Source organism: Stegostoma tigrinum, chromosome 25 (genome assembly GCF_030684315.1).
Source record: "Stegostoma tigrinum isolate sSteTig4 chromosome 25, sSteTig4.hap1, whole genome shotgun sequence".
Classification (NCBI taxonomy): Eukaryota; Metazoa; Chordata; class Chondrichthyes; order Orectolobiformes; family Stegostomatidae; genus Stegostoma; species Stegostoma tigrinum.
In genome coordinates, this window is record NC_081378.1 from 37,198,402 (window position 1) to 37,214,732 (window position 16,331).

A 16,331-nucleotide genomic window follows, 5' to 3' on the forward strand; every position below is an offset into this window, starting at 1 on the left:
TTGGACTGGAGCATGATTTTATTATGGAAACTCCCTCATAATCTTGCATATGGATACATAATTATGTTTGCAGACTAGGTGAAAAAATAACATTTAAAACACTCCTGGGTGAGAAATCAACCAGAGGTGGAAATCTCTCGTGCGCTCGCTCTCTCGCTCTCTCTCGAGACAAATTCTCTCTCAGGCCTGAATGTGCTAGATCTTAAATTAAAGTTAATGTATTCTTCTTCCCCAGTCAACCTGTTCAGAGATATCAAAGTAGGGTGCCCTGATGGCTCAGTGGTCAGCACTGCAGCCTCACAGCGCCAGCGACCCAGGATCAGTTCCACTCTCGGGTGACTGTCTGTGTGGAGTTTGCACATTCTCCCTGTGTCTGCATGGGTTTCCTCCGGGTGCTCTGGTTTCCTAATGCAGTCCAAAGATGTGCAGGCTAGGTGGACTGGCCCTGCTAAATTGCCCATAGTGTTTAGGGATGTGCAGTTTAGGTGGGTTATAGGGGGATGGGTCTGGGTATGATTCTCTGGGGGTCAGTGTGGACTTGTTGGGCTGAAGGGCCAATTTCCACACTGTAGGGATTCTATGATATCTCTGAAGCAGATGGGTCTTGAATCTGGGTAGGGACAGTATCACTGCACCACAAGAGGGCCCAAAGCATACTTCAAATTTTGACACTCTGAACCCTTATCACCTGCTGCCTGCAATCGGCTTCCAAACCATTTTTTCCCTTGGAAGACAAAACTGAACTTCAATCTGTTTTGTGCAAAAGGGTCAATATCTAAAAATGAAAGGAAGGGACCTTATCTTGATCTTGCATATGAACATGAATTAATTTTAAAGGCCAAAGTAAAAGAATGTGTAAACCATGAAAATTGCTGATTAGACCCCAGTGCCCGCTTTCAATATTTGAGAATTTGAAGTTGTTTGGGTCATAGTAACCTAAACTGTCAGGAAGTATTTCTAGTTGCTACGTTACAAACAAGTAATGCTGGATTTTTTTACAGTCAATTGTGTAAAGTTATGTCAATTCTTTGGCCCTTAAAGGATGATTGAGAGCTCTACTTAGTTCTGATTATTGTTATGAATAAGGTTGGGGAATGACTCATTGAGCAGATTTTCAGGAGTACAGCTGGATCAAGGTTTTAGTTACAGCACTGAACCCTCAAAGGATTTTTTTCTAAAACTTTTCTGCCCCTCAGCAGGCTACACTCATATGAACTCCAAACGTTATCTGAGGCAAGACATAAACACAAGGCAGGGGTCTTGTAAATCTGGCTTGTGGCTTGACTGCTTGGTTAGCTCAAACCATGTGATTTCTAAGAAATAGTATTGAGAAAGAAGTGTCCTGCTGTCCTTTTCATGATTGTCCAGAAAAAAATAAACAGGTTGATGTTTTCTGAGCATTCCAAATGAACCAATTGTTTAGACAAGAGTCCTCAATAAAAGTGCATAATGAAGCATCTTCACACTATTATATTAATCTACACCTGATACCCCTGCCCTGGGGTCTGACACAAACCTCACTCCTGTACCTGGCTGCTGAATCCTCCTCCTCTAGCTGGGTACTGGACCTGTTCCCTACCCCATTCTCTGACACTACTAGAACCTCCGGGGACGCAAACCCCACCCAATCCGTAAACAGATATGAGCGCATCTTCTTTGGAGTTTAGCAAGTAAGTAACAATCTAATTTCTCTTGTTATTAATATTTATTTTCAGCATTGTCAGGCAATTTCATCTCTGTTCCTGTCGTGCTTTGACAACAAAGTGATTGGGCAATACTGGAAGCTTTGTCGGGCAGATGTTTGCAGCTGTAAGGGACCGGGGTGTCAATGTGCAACCTTTGCAGAAATTGCACGGCATTGTGATAAAGCTGTCTTCCAGTACTGGGAAAACTGGAGGACACAGACGGAGTGTGGTAAGTAGTTTCTGTCAATAAAATGTAAATAAAGGGTTGATCAAGATTTTTACTCTCGAATTAAACCTATTTAATGAGTTAAAGTGTTGGAATAGTAACATTTCAATAGTCAAAACATTAAAACTTAACATTTTATCCTCAGCATTCCCCACCTGTCCAGGGAATCAGATATACAAGGAGTGTGGCCCTTCCTATATTCCAACATGCACCGATCGGAATCCCCAACAACAGTCCAAAGAGTGTGTGAATACTTGTGTCTGTCCAGAAGGTATTTACACTGATGGCCCTGTTGTTTTGCCTGTATTATTCATTATTTAAATATTGCTCAATTCTTGTGACATTGTGTATTAACTTAAGAAATCTGGATTTATTCTGATTGGAAGAGAAATGTAAAAGGGCAAAACAGCAGCAGAAGCAATTAATGATGGAGGTATAGAAAACGATTTGTGCAAAACCCAGACATGAAATGGAAACCCATGATTATAATGCGAAAATGCCACAACACTGCATTATGCAGCACCAAATTGAGAGAATAGTGCAAACTATGCCACTGGGAAACTCTGGTATGCCCCCCATACCTCCTGGGAAGGCAATCTCAATTGTACTTTTGTTTGTACTGAAAACACCAGGACAGGTATAATAGTGACATTGTGGCTGACCTGACGCAAATCATCATAAATTTGATGGAGCAGGTTCAGTAAACATTTGTGCAAGCCCATGGGCCTCAATGTTGCTTTTGTCCCCAGTCCTAGTGCCATCCCTGACACCTAACCTAACCTTCTTGCAGATCTCCTAGTGACCCAGACCTTGGTTACTGGGCCCTGATATCCTGGGCAACTTCTGGTGCTAATCAAAATGCATCTTCCTCTAATACTATTTAAGAAGATGGCAACTCAACTTTTAGAGAAAGTGCTTTTGAATTTATGTCTCCCGTTTTGAACCTCCTGGAGGTATTGAGATTTGTTTTTGGATGTGTAAGAGTGAGCTGGTGTATCCATCAGGGAGGTGAAGGGATTTGGTAACTGGGACATGCTAAGTCATAAATATGGGGCTGATGTTGCAGTGACTCTTGATCTGCTGCGTTACTGAGAAATGAACCCAAGGTTGGATAGGGGTTGAGTAGCAAAGAGGGCCATATCCACCATGTATTTTCACAGAACACTCCTCATACCTCCACTTCATGCAGGAGAAATACCCAGGGTGACTCTAATTCAGCAAGGAAGTCACTTTGCACAATGCTGTTTGCAAATTTAGAGACAGGCCTCTTTCCGCTGCCTGACAATGACAAAACCTGTCTGGCACACCAGCCAATCTGTCAGGAAATGATGGATAGGTCATACTTCAGTTGAACTGCATAGCTATTCTTATCTTTCTGCATTACTAACTACAGATGTCTTCCAGCTATCTTGATTATTAAAGGGAATTTGCAAACTGTTTTCCAAGCCGATCCTTATTGAGTTGTTTTAAACGATGGGAGTAAAATTAACTGCTACAAAGCCCTGTTCTTCCATTTCAGACCTCAGGGTCACTATCATTGGGATCACTGGGAACTAGCAGTAACACAGGCAAACATCAGGGAAATCTGCCAGATCCCTGGACCTCTGGCCCTGCAGCACTTTTAGAATTGCAGGGAAAGAGAGACACTGAAAAAATGTGCTCATAAATTCATACAATGCAGAAAAGGCCCTTTGACCCATTGAGTCTGCACTGACTTAACTAGCATGAGTGGCAAGGTGGCTTAGTAGTTAGCATTGCTGCCTTACAGTGCCAGGGACCTGCGTTCAATCCAACTGTTGGGCAACTATTTGTGTGGAGTTTGTACGTTCTCCCTGTGTCTGCACGGGGTTTCTGCTGGGTGCTCTGGTTTCCTCCCACAGTCCAAAAATGTGTGGGTTAGGTAAATTGGCCATGCTAAATTGCCTGTAGTGTCCAGGGGCATGTGAATCAGGTGGATTAACCATGGGAAATATAGGATTATAGGGAAAGGGTGGGGGATGGGTCTGAGAGGGATGCTCTTCAGAGGGGCAGTGAGGATTTGTTGGGCCAAATGGCCTGTTTTGCATCGTAGGGATTCTATGATACCAATAAAAGTGTGCTAATCCCAATTTCCTGCATTTGTCCCATATCCTTGAATTGTATGATATTTGTAGTATTCATCCAAATATTTCTTAAATGCTTCCAGCCTCAACTACCTTCCCAGCAAGTGCATTCCAGATTCCCACAACCTGTTAATTGAAAATGTTCTTTCCTAAATTGCCACTGAATCTCTTGCCCCTTACCCTAAAACTATGCCCTGTCATGATTGACCCCCCAAGAAAGGGGAACAGCCACTCTGTATTCACTCTGTCCATACCCCTCATAATCTTATACACCGCTGTTATGTCACCCCCGTACATCTTTTCCACTCTAGAGAAAACAATCCAAGCCTATCTAGTCTCTCAGTGGCTCAATTTCTCCATTCCAGGCAACATCCTGGTGAACCCCCTTTGTACACCCTCTAATGCTATCAAATCCTTCTTGCAGTGAGGTGACTAGAACTGCATACAATTCTCCAGCTGTGGCCTGACCAATGTTCTGTACAACTCTAACATTACCTCCTTGTTCTTATAAATTCATAAATTCATACAATGCAGAAAAGGCCCTTTGACCCATTGAGTCTGCACAAGATGAAAGATGAAAGAAAATGCCCCATATGCCTTCTTAACTACCCTATTAACATGCCCCACCAACCTCAGGAATCTGTGAATAATTAACCCAAGATCCCTCTGTTTCTCTGAGTGTCTTGCCATTCATTAAATACTCTCTCATCTCGTTTCTTCCTCCAAAGTGCATCACTTCACACTTATTAGGGTTAAATACCATCTGCCACTGGTGTGAGCATCTGATCAATGCATCCAAATCTTCCTGCAATCTACAACCATTTTCTTTGCTATTAACTACTGTACCAATTTTGGTGTTGTTTGTAAAATTGCTTAACATTCCCCCACATTTTCATCTATATCACTTATATATACACAATAAACAATAAGGATTCAGTACTGATCCTTATGGCACACCGCAGGACACTGGCCTCGTCACTCGAACAGCCTTGCACACTACCCTTTGTGTCCTATTACAAAGCCAGCTCCTAAGCCATCACGTCAAGTTTCCATCAATTCTGTGCTTTAATCATCTTAATCAGTATCCTATGTCGGACCTTGTCAAAAGCTTTGCCGAAATCAATAAAAACCAGACCATCTGAACTTCCCTCGTTCACGTACTTGATCACATTTTGAAAAAAAATCCGAACAAATTTATTAGGCATGTCCTCCCTCTGACAAAGCCATGCTGACTATCCCTAACTAGCCCATGCCTTTCCAAGTGGGTTGACTTAATTAGAAGTTTATTGTAACTAGATCCTGCTCTTTTTTTATAAAATTTGCCTTCTCCCAATACAAAGCCATCTTTTGCAGGCAATCATTTTCCACGTCCAGAATAAATTTGAACCGTAACATGATGTCCTTGCTATTGCCTAAATGTTCCCCTACTGTCATTTTGAACTCGTGTTTGACATCACGGCGGGGGAGGGGGTGTGGTGGTGGTGGTGGTGTGGTTTGGGGGATGGTGGAGGTAAAGTTCTTTTTTAATGTGTTTTTCCTACCTCATTTTATGCAGAAGATTAAAGGAAATTCCAAACAGCAAAGTTAACGCAGTGATCTAATAACTTTATCATGACACAGTACAGGTTCGCACTGTATTCTCATCATCACACTGAGGTTCCCAGAAATTTGAGGGAGTTGCAAATTGGAAATGGAAAGCTTCAGCAATGCAATGGATGAAAAATCAGTGGGTGCAAGTATTGAGATCCTTTTCAGTGAAATTCCTGTGCTAATATTTCAAAACCCTCCTTAACCAATGCTGACAGCAGCCACTTGCTGACCTGCACCCTAAAGGGAAGAAGTAGATGGAGAAAGAATCCAAAAGGGAATATTTTAGCAAAACAGAGATGGGAATATGTAAACCTGCAAACACTTCTCTAAGTAATGTATGTTTCTGATAGGGAAATATGTCATGCTGCTTCATAACTGCTGGATCAAAGCCCTGGAACATCCTGTATGTGGCATCCTTGTCACAGACTGTAGCCGTTCAAGGTGTAAGGTCATCAGCAACTTCTCAACCAGAGGTGGACAGTAAATGCTAGCCTTGTCAAAGCACCCTTATCCTACGAAAGAATTTCTAAAACATCAATATTTATAAACAGGATAACAAGATGTGGACGTGAGTTTGCTCACTGAGCTGGAAGGTTCGTTTTCAAACGTTTCGTCACCATTCTAGGTAACATCATCAGTGAGCCTCCGATGAAGCGCTGGTGTTATGTCCCGCTTTCTATTTATCTATTTAGGTTTCCTTGGGTTGGTGATGTCATTTCCTGCATTGGTGATGTTATTTCCTGTTCTTTTTCTCAGAGGATGGTAGATAGGCTTCAAATCAATGTGTTTGTTGATGGAGTTCTGGTTGGAATGCCATGCTTCTAGGAATTCTCGTGCTCGTCTCTGTTTGGCTTGTCCTAGGATGGATGTGTTGTCCCAAAGTGGTGTCCTTTCTCTTCTGTATGTAAGGATACTAGTGATAGTGGATCAACTAGCCACAAAAAGACATGATCCACTATCACTAGTATCCTTACATACAGAAGAGGAAGGACAGCACTTGGGGACAACACATCCATCCTAGGACAAGCCAAACAGAGACAAGCACGAGAATTCCTAGAAGCATGGCATTCCAACCGGAACTCCATCAACAAACACATAGGCTAGTTCGGTTGGAATGCCATGCTTCTAGGAATTCTCGTGCTTGTCTCTGTTTGGCTTGTCCTAGGATGGATGTGTTGTCCCCAAGTGCTGTCCTTCCTCTTCTGTATGTAAGGATACTAGTGATAGTGGATCATGTCTTTTTGTGGCTAGTTGATCCACTATCACTAGTATCCTTACATACAGAAGAGGAAGGACACCACTTTGGGACAACACATCCATCCTAGGACAAGCCAAACAGAGACGAGCACGAGAATTCCTAGAAGCATGGCATTCCAACCAGAACTCCATCAACAAACACATTGATTTGAAGCCTATCTACCATCCTCTGAGAAAAAGAACAGGAAATAACATCACCAATGCAGGAAATGACATCACCAACCCAAGGAAACCTAAATAGATAAATAGAAAGCGGGACATAACACCAGCGCTTCATCGGAGGCTCACTGATGATGTTACCTAGATTGGTGACGAAACGTCTGAAAATGAACCTTCCAGCTCAGCGAGCAAACTCTCATCCAGAACCTCAACCTGAGCTACAAATCTTCTCAAAACTCGCTAAGATAACAAGATGTGCAGCTGGAGGAACACACAGGCCAGGCAACACCAGAGGAGCAGGAAAGCTGACTTTTCGGCTCTGGACCTTTCTTCAGAAATTGCAGAATTTCTAATTTCTTAAGGGCCCGGACCTGAAGTGTCAACTTTCCTGCTCCCCTGATGCTGCCTGGCCTGCTTGTTCCTTCGGTCCCACACTGCGTTATCTCGGACTCCAGCATCAGCAGTTCTTATTATCTGAGCAATATTTATATACGTTTCCGTTGTGGTTCGAATGACCCTTTCTCACAACACTTGAGTTCTGAGGAAGGGTCACTGGACCCGAAACGTTAACTCTGATTTCTCTCCACAGATTCTGCCAGACGTGCTGAGCTCTTCCAGCAACTTCTGCTTTTGTTTCTGATTTACAGCACCCACAGTTCTTTTGGTTTTTATTCATATACATTTTGCCTGACATTAAAAATCCTGCAGTATTGTTGAAACAGTACCATAATAAAGGGTTTATTTTGCCTTGTGAATTAACGTTCTCGTATATTAATTTTTATTATTTTAAGGGAAAGTTCTGGATAATGTAAGAGGCAGTAACAGGTGCATAACTGAAAGTGCATGTCCTTGTGAATACAGCGGACAGATTTATCCAGCTGGCGAGATCAGAAACACTTCATGCCAGTCATGGTATGATTTTCAGTCATTTGCTACCTATTGCCTAAATATGCCTGTATTTCTGTGCAACTAGTTATTTTGTTGTTCATTCTTCTTTTCAATCACAGCATTTGTGAAAGTGGAAAATGGGCATGCTTTTACCGCAGCTGCCCTGGGAGATGTACCATTGAAGAAGCAACATATTTTACAACATTTGATAACACCTTCTACAGTTTGGTTGGAGATTGTTCATACTACGCAGTTTTAGTACGTGTGGCATATTAGCTGTTGTTCATTAAGTTTATAATGTTAAATCGATTTTAGTGACTTTTTTAACCTTTTTTCCCTTTACTACAAAAACAGACAAATGACTGGAATATTGAGGTTGCGATCCATCAATGTCAAGCAGCATTTAAGCAGACATGCTTGCAGCGTGTTACCCTAACTCAGAATCAGGTGAGAATTTATCAAGACCTCTCTCTTCAAACTTCAATTCCATCATTGTGATCACTAAAATGGGACATATACGTATGTTTTTTTTCGTAGACCAGCATTGTGTTCAACAATGATGGCAATATATACTTAGATGGAAATGAAGTTGCAAGCCCCCTGAGAACAGGTAAAAAAGTGCTTTGTGCCATTTTATGAGATAAATGACTAAATGGTTAAAATGAGTTAAACCTATACATTTTTTATTCAACAGGAGAAATAATAATATTTTGGCAGTCCTCAAAGTTCATTCAAGTGGCAACAACATTTGGCCTGAAAATGCAAGTGCAGATAGATCCTGTTATGCAGCTTTACATCTCTTTGTCTGAGGATGCAAAAGGAAGCACAAAAGGTTTGGCTCAGAAAGAGTTACTCGTTGATAAAAGACTCAGTTTTTTTTTTAAACTCTGTCTTCAAAGACAAAAACTCAGATTCACATTGGCTCCACACATGACCAGAATTTGCACAAAGCTCCTTAGTTAACTCTTTGAGTGAAGACAAAACTTTTCCTGGCATAAATCATAGGCTGAGATCAAAGCACATACTAATACAGAAAGGCACCCATTTCCTGTTGCAATCTCGTGAGTTCCACGGTAATTGAAAGAGGGTTCAATGTTTTCCATGCTTACTCCAGTCAGAATATAAGTTTTGATCATAAATAATAGTAAATTAAGAAATTATATAAATTATGGATAGAAAATAAGGTATAATTTACAACTTTCGCCTCTTTATGCCAAAAGTTGTAACAGTTGCATTCCAAACCTTCTGACCCTCTTCTCCCTTCCCCTTCTATCCTCTGTACTACGAATAGAGTAGTGAAGTTGCAGTTTGCTGCCTCATGCTGCTGTCATCCAAAAATATAACAGCTCTCACTGGTGATTCTACTCAGCCTCTATTGGCCATCGCCCATTCTCCATTTAGATGCCCTGCCCTCACTGGTTACTCTGTGTAAGGTCCATATTGTGACCATTCCAACTACTTTTACTCTGTGTCCTGGTTTACGGCACTGTTTGTGGGCAAGATATTGCGAAGTTATAAAGTGACTGCTCTATATAATATGATTACAATAAATGACTTTGCAAATAAGATATGCAGTAATGCTGCCATGCAGAACACACATCGCTGTAAACTGCCTTAATGTATGGATCGTTCTGAAATTTAAACTCAATAATTTTGTTTCATAAAGCTGCCTGAGTCATATCTCCCAACTGAATATTGCTGAATCTTGAAAGCAGTCAGAGTGGATGTGATGTAGCTGCTCTCTTGTGATGACTTGTGTTGTTTGGTTCCCAGGTTTATGTGGCACCTTCAATGATGATGCAGATGATGACTTCCTTTCTGCACAGAGCATTGTGGAGAGTACACCCATTACTTTTGCTAACTCCTGGAAGACTGGGGACAGTTGTCCTGAACCAACAATACCTTCTCCTTGTGTCAGTTCAGAAAATGGTAATGGTCCATTACAATATTCCTTCTGACTAAAATAATAGCCAGTTTGCTTGGGAATTTGTTTTTGGTTTCATATTCAAAATCAACCATTCAAATTTGGCCTGTGTAGGGTTGACATGTGGGTCAGTCATCAAGGCATATTGTTGAGGCAAACTACTGTTTCCACTGATTATTAAATTGATAATAAGAAAACATAAACTCAAAGTGGTCAGTAGAGCATATTGGGGGAAATCTGTAGGAACATTTTGGGGCAAACGAATTTAGTACTCAGGTTACCTTAACATAAATAAAATTGAAGAGGAGGCAATCCGAGAAATTTGGATAAGTAGTTGAATTTTTAAAAAATTAAACAATGGAAAAAGTCTTCCAATGCATCTGTCTTCTACAATGTTTATTATTATTACTATTATTGTTATTATGATATTGGTAACGTTTCTGTAATAAATATGCTTTTTAAATAGCCACGTGGAATTGACCCTTAGGTAGATAAGTAACAATTTTATCAAAGGTCTTTTGAATACAGAATTTATAAAGTCCTTAAGCTCACCTAACTAAGGAATTTTTAATTCTGCATTTGGGATATTTAAAAGACAATGATAAAATTATTACCTTATCCGTCTAAAAATCAATTCCACAGAGTTCTTAAAAATGCATATTTCTTGGGCTTCACATAGAGTTAATGATACAAGTTCTTGCTTTTTTGCTTATCAACTTGACAAGCATTTTTTTGCTGACAAAGTTGAAATCCAAACTGGCATATTCTCTAAGGAACAACTCTTTGTGAACAAGAGACATGAAAGCTTCTTTTAAAGTGAAAGTAAGTAAGAAGTCTCTATTTACATGTTCATGTTTGGACACAAATACAATAACACTTTGATAACATAGTGTGAAGCAATAACACTTTGAACCTTGATTACAGAAATCTACGCCAAGCTACATTGCTCCCACTTAAAAGATCCAGTCGGTGCATTCTCTGTTTGTCATTCAACGGTGGATTACCTGAAATACTATCAAGTAAGAGTTCAATGTAAATTTTCTAAATTTTGTCCATTTTTATGGCTTAGTCAAAGCACTCTGGCGTCAGAAGGTCATAGATGGAAGTCCCACTCCAGAGACCTCACCATGTAATTTAGGTGCAGTACTGAGGGTGCTGAATTGTCAGGCATCATTAACCCTCTCAGGTGAACATAGAACAACATGGGAATGGGTGCTCATGGAGGCAGGAAGAATTCATAGGGGTTGAAGTGGCGGCAATGACCTGAAAGTGGGATTCCTTAGTCCTATTTCCTGTTGTCTCAATTGTCATTAGTGCAGGTTAAGGGTGTGAGCCACTATCCCGTTTCTCTAATTGGGCTGGCTCCATTGTGGGCATGTTACTGATAGGCATGGCAGGATGTGGAGAAACACAGCTTAAAATGGAAGGTATGAAGTGCCCATGGGAGTGGGTAGAGAGGCACAGTTTGGCACAGTGGTACGAGTGGACATGAGATTTGCTGCATGCAGGTTATGAAGGTTGGGGGCATTAAATGGCAAGGATTGGGCATATGCGTAGGGGGTGAGGGCTAAAGGGCCTTACTATTACAGGTGAGATGAATTTTCTCTCACATTGATGTGGGCCTTTTAGTCAACCTGCTTCTGTATCCAACAGCCCAAGTGCTGCTTCTGAAATCTTTATGGGGATGCAAGGCCAACTTGTGCTAACACCCATCTTTCCACAGAATGGAAATGCTGGCTTGGCAGGCACTTTCTCCCAGGGTAGGTGCACCATGCCAGGACTTCTGTTAACCAGCCTGAAGTTGAAAATCCAGCTCATGGATTTCCTAAAGGTCCTGGCCAACTGTTAGCCCTCAAGTGGCATGACTAATGCACTTGGTCTGATAATTTATGGTACCGTTTGTGGAATCTCACTGTGCAGAAAGTATTTGGTGCTCTTAACTAAATAACAGCAACACACTTAATTGGCTGTAAAATACTCTTGGACACCCAAATTAAAGAAGTGCTTTATAAAGGCAAGTATTTGAATGATTTGTTTCTAGTTAAAAATGATTCATAAAGTCTTGATGGAAAATCAATACACTGAAGTTTTTTTTAAAAATTTGATTAAGGGATGTGTATGTCACTGGCTAGGCCAGCATTTATAGCCTATCCCTAATTGCCCTTGAGAATGTGATGATAAGTTGCTTTTCTGAACCGATGCATTCTATGGTATGTCACTACCCCACAGTAATGTTGGAAAGTGAGTTAATGAATTGTGGTCACGCGATATTGTTCCAAGTCAGCATGGTGTGGGGCTTGCAGGGAAACTTGCGGGTAGGTGGTGTTTTCATTTTAAATGCTGCCATTGTCCTTTGAGATGGTAGAGGCTGCGCATTTGGAAGGTGCTGTCAAAGTGAAATAATGTTCCACAATAAATTATTATGCAGTACATCTGATTTACTCTCTGTATATTAATAAAGGATAAGGTGGCATGATGGCTCAGTGGTCAGCACTGCTGCCTCACAGCGCCAGGGACCCAGTTCAATTTCATTCTCGGGTGACTGTCTGTGTGGAGTTTGCACATTCTCCCTGTGTCTGTGTGGAGTTTGCACATTCTCCCTGTGTCTGTGTGGGTTTCCTCTAGGTGCACCAATTTCCTCTCACAGTCCAAAAGTGTGCAGGTTACGTGGATTAGTAATGCAAAATTGCTCATAGAGTCTTGAAATGTGTAGGATTGCTGGATTAGCCATGGGAAATGCAGGATTACAGGGTAGGATTGCCAGCCTGGTTGGGATAAACTTCAGAGGGGCAGTGTGAACTTAATGGACCAAATGGTCTGCTTCCACACTTTAGGGATTTTATGATTCTGTAATGAACAGAAGTTTATTGCAGAATAACTCATATAGAAATAACACATCAAAATCTACAAAACTGAACTGTAGCCATGTATACTGTATGTTGTGATATTAAATTAACAATGGTATTGTATTACACACACACTTCAAATAAAGTACTATTATTTTAACGATTAGCTTTATTTACTTAGATGTGTGTAGCTGCCACTTGTGCCTGTGAGAACATCAACGACTGTCTGTGTGCAGGATTGGGAGCGTATGTTCATGAGTGTGCAGCTCATGGTGTCATCGTCAGAAACTGGAGGAAAGACATCTGCAGTATGCTATGATTTTGCTTTTTTGAGTAAAATAAAATAAAGAAGTTAAAAATACGGGGCAGTTTGATATTGATGGATTGTCAATAAAGGTAGAATTGCTTTTATTATCTGTTTATATAATAGAGCTGTAAGGTTTTGTGGTCTAGCAGTAGCATCTCTGTCTTTGTGCTGAAAGGTCTGCCGCTGGGTGTGTCATAACACATTTGAACAGGTTGTTTAAAATAACTATATAAACCTGTATTCAATGGAACTGAATAGTGTGTAGGGTGTTTAATGAACAATTGCCATGATACTGACTCTCTCACTCTCTAAGTTTTACACGTTTCAGTGAGGTCACATATCTTCAAAACTCCAGAGAATATGGACTTACTTTACTTAAAATCTCCACATTTTCTTAGCAACTTCCCTCCTGTTGATATCAGACTAATTGACCTATTGTTCCCTGTTTTCTCTCCCCTTCCTTTTGTAGACTACTGGGTTGTACATTCTAGTATCTTGGGAAATCTGAAAGACGTCAATGCATCCACCATATCTGCAACCACCTCTTTTATAAATTCTTAGTCATGGACCATCCTTCCAGTGAAGATGTCAGCCTTTATCTCTTCCAGTACTTTTTCTTTATTACTATTAATTTCTCTCCCTCTCATAAGAAACTCAATTTCTCTCAGTTCGTAGGATATTCTTTCTGCCCTGAGCTGTGAAGATAAACAAGAAACAAATTGCATAGCTTCGTTACCATTTTCTAGTTCCTCACTATAATATCATGTGTCTTTGACTGGGAAATATTCATGTTCACTGTCACTAACCTCTTCCTTTCCACTGATAAAAGTATTATATTTTTTCTAGATAAACCATGTGCAAACACACAGGTCTTTGAGAATGACATGAAGACCTGTAACCGCACCTGTCGATCATTATCCCGTTATGATTATACCTGTGATGTTGAGGACGTGCCAGTTTTTGGCTGTGGCTGTCCTGAGGGGAAATACATGGATAACTCTGGAGAATGTATTGATAAATCAGACTGCTCCTGCTATTTGGGTGATACAGTTATCAAAAAAGGACAAAGCATAAATCTGAATGGTAGAATCTGGTAAGTATATTGATCATATTCTGCCAACATTGAATAAGTAATTAATTAAATATATGTAAAAGTGCAATCTTATTTTATTTTTATTCAGCACATGTGAAAATGGGAAATTTTCCTGTCCTGTAGTTCCAACCACCACACAGCCAGGTGAGCTGCTGCTTCCATTTCTTACAATGTCACCAAGAGGAATAGTGATTAAAAGTTCAATTAAAATTGAAAATAATGGATTATCTTTCTTAGGATGCCTAAATGGGAAGATTTATAATGACTGCACTAATAACCTCTTCCATGGAAAGAGCAAAGCAAAGACATGCAGAGGTCGAAATATCCCATCTGTAAGTGACAATCATGCAGCAATTTGTTGTTTTGTGGGTTTTAATTTTACATGACTGTCATGCCAGTGAGAACTGGTTTTGGATAGCACATCAGTATGAAATTAGTAATGTGATGAGGAACAGTGGCTGATGATTTGATTTCAATTGACAATCTGAATGCACCTCAGGTTTAGTTTCGCATTAGAGCTTTGTAACTGGTACAAAACTGGTGGTTGTCTGCTAATTGCCTACAGGGCAGCTAAGAATCAGCTACATTGCTTTGTGTCTGGAATATGTGTAGGCCAGAGCAGGTAAGGATGGCAGACGTATTATCTGTAGGGCATTTTTTTGTTTATTCATTTAGTGGGATGTGGGCATTGCTGGCTGGCCACCAGCATTTCTTGCCCACCCCTAGTTGCCCTTAAAGGTGGTGGTGAGCTGCCTTTTTGAACTGCTGCAGTTCATTTGCTGTGGGTCGACCCACAATGCCGCCAGGGAGGGAATTCCAGGACTTTGACCCAGTGACATTCGTGCATCAGATGGGTTTTTGCAACCATTGACAATAGATACATAGTCACCATTTAAGATGACATTTTATTCCAGATTCAAATGTCACTTTCTGCCATGGGGTGGTTCAAACTCACATTCTCATTCTGGGTAACTGGATTACTACTGACATCGTCACTAGACTAATATCTCCCCGTTCAACGGACTACCGTGGAAAATCACAGACTTGACTTTCAATGTTGGTGGTGCACTGGCTTTCCAGTACTCTGTGTCTTAAAAGGGGCAATGGAGGGGCAAGTGTGATCCTGGCATCTGGACTCAGGGCTGGGAAGTGGAGTCAGACTGGGGAGTGCAGCCAAGGAACAAAAACAAAGTTGCTGGAAAAGCTCAGCGAGTCTGGCAGCACCTGTGAAGGAGAAAACAGAGTTAACGTTTCGGGTTTGGTGACCGTTCCTCAGAACTGTGTAGCCAAGGAATGGGATTGAGTGCAATCCATGATGAACAGCAAGAACTGGAGCCGCAAGTGGTCGATACCTGACTAATCACTGAAACTGGAAAAGCTCAACAGGTTGTGCAGTATTTTTGAAGAGTGAAACAGAATTAATCATTTTGGAGAAGCAGGCAAAGAGACACATGGGAGGACTGAAGCAGATTCAGGAAGTGAAGAGGAAAATTCTCATAAGAGAAGGGCAGGGATTTGTGGTAGATGACTAGAGGGTTATTGAGGTTTTAAGGACGAATGTTTTCATCTAGAAAATAGTAGGTATCTGGAACTCACTGCCTGAAATTAAGTAGGAACCATCACAACATTCAAGATGTATTTTGATGGTTACTTGCAGTGCCATGGCATGCAATGCTGGAGAATGTGACTAGAGTAAATAAGTGCCTGTTGACCAGTGCAGAGATGTTGGGCTGAAGGGCCTCTTTCTGCACTGTAAAACTCTATGAATCTCTGATTCAATCAAGGAGAGCTGCTTCTCTGTGTGTCAGAACAAACTGCAATCTGTCTCCGATGATCAAATGTTGCACCATTAAGTAGCCGCAATATAACAACCTAAGTAGAATCATAGCGTCATACAAAACAGAAATAGGCCCTTCGAACTTGTCCATGCTGACCAGCTTTCCTGAATTGAACTAATCCCACTTTCCTGCATTTGACCTGTATCTCTCTGCACCTTTCCTAATCATGCATCTGCCCAAATGTCTTTCAAATGTTGTAATTTTGCCTGCTTCGAGTTCCTCTGGCAGAACATTCCATACATGCACCACCTTCTGAGTGAAACAGTTGTCCCTCAGATCACTTTCAAATCCTTCCCCTTTCACTTTAAACCTATGCACTTGACTTTTGGACTCTCCTACCCTAGGGGACACACTTTGGATATTCACCCTACTCATGCCCCTTATAATTTTGTAAACATCTATAAGGTTACCCTCAA

At 40.9% G+C, this 16,331-nt stretch overlaps 1 protein-coding gene across 4 annotated transcripts in view; it reads left to right on the plus strand.

Annotated features, from left to right (window-relative positions):
- LOC125463382 (mucin-5AC-like) overlaps positions 1 to 16,331 on the plus strand; it is a 132,692-nt gene that overhangs the window by 13,978 nt on the left and 102,383 nt on the right. For all 4 annotated transcript variants that reach the window (XM_059654644.1, XM_059654646.1, XM_059654647.1 and 1 more), the window contains exons 7-19: positions 1,716 to 1,914; positions 2,057 to 2,182; positions 7,811 to 7,931; positions 8,027 to 8,165; positions 8,262 to 8,354; positions 8,445 to 8,517; positions 8,602 to 8,739; positions 9,681 to 9,836; positions 10,756 to 10,850; positions 12,859 to 12,985; positions 13,831 to 14,077; positions 14,166 to 14,221; positions 14,315 to 14,409. In XM_059654644.1, the coding sequence (XP_059510627.1) occupies positions 1,716 to 1,914; positions 2,057 to 2,182; positions 7,811 to 7,931; positions 8,027 to 8,165; positions 8,262 to 8,354; positions 8,445 to 8,517; positions 8,602 to 8,739; positions 9,681 to 9,836; positions 10,756 to 10,850; positions 12,859 to 12,985; positions 13,831 to 14,077; positions 14,166 to 14,221; positions 14,315 to 14,409 (1,665 nt within the window). The remainder of the gene's footprint in view (positions 1 to 1,715; positions 1,915 to 2,056; positions 2,183 to 7,810; positions 7,932 to 8,026; positions 8,166 to 8,261; positions 8,355 to 8,444; positions 8,518 to 8,601; positions 8,740 to 9,680; positions 9,837 to 10,755; positions 10,851 to 12,858; positions 12,986 to 13,830; positions 14,078 to 14,165; positions 14,222 to 14,314; positions 14,410 to 16,331) is intronic.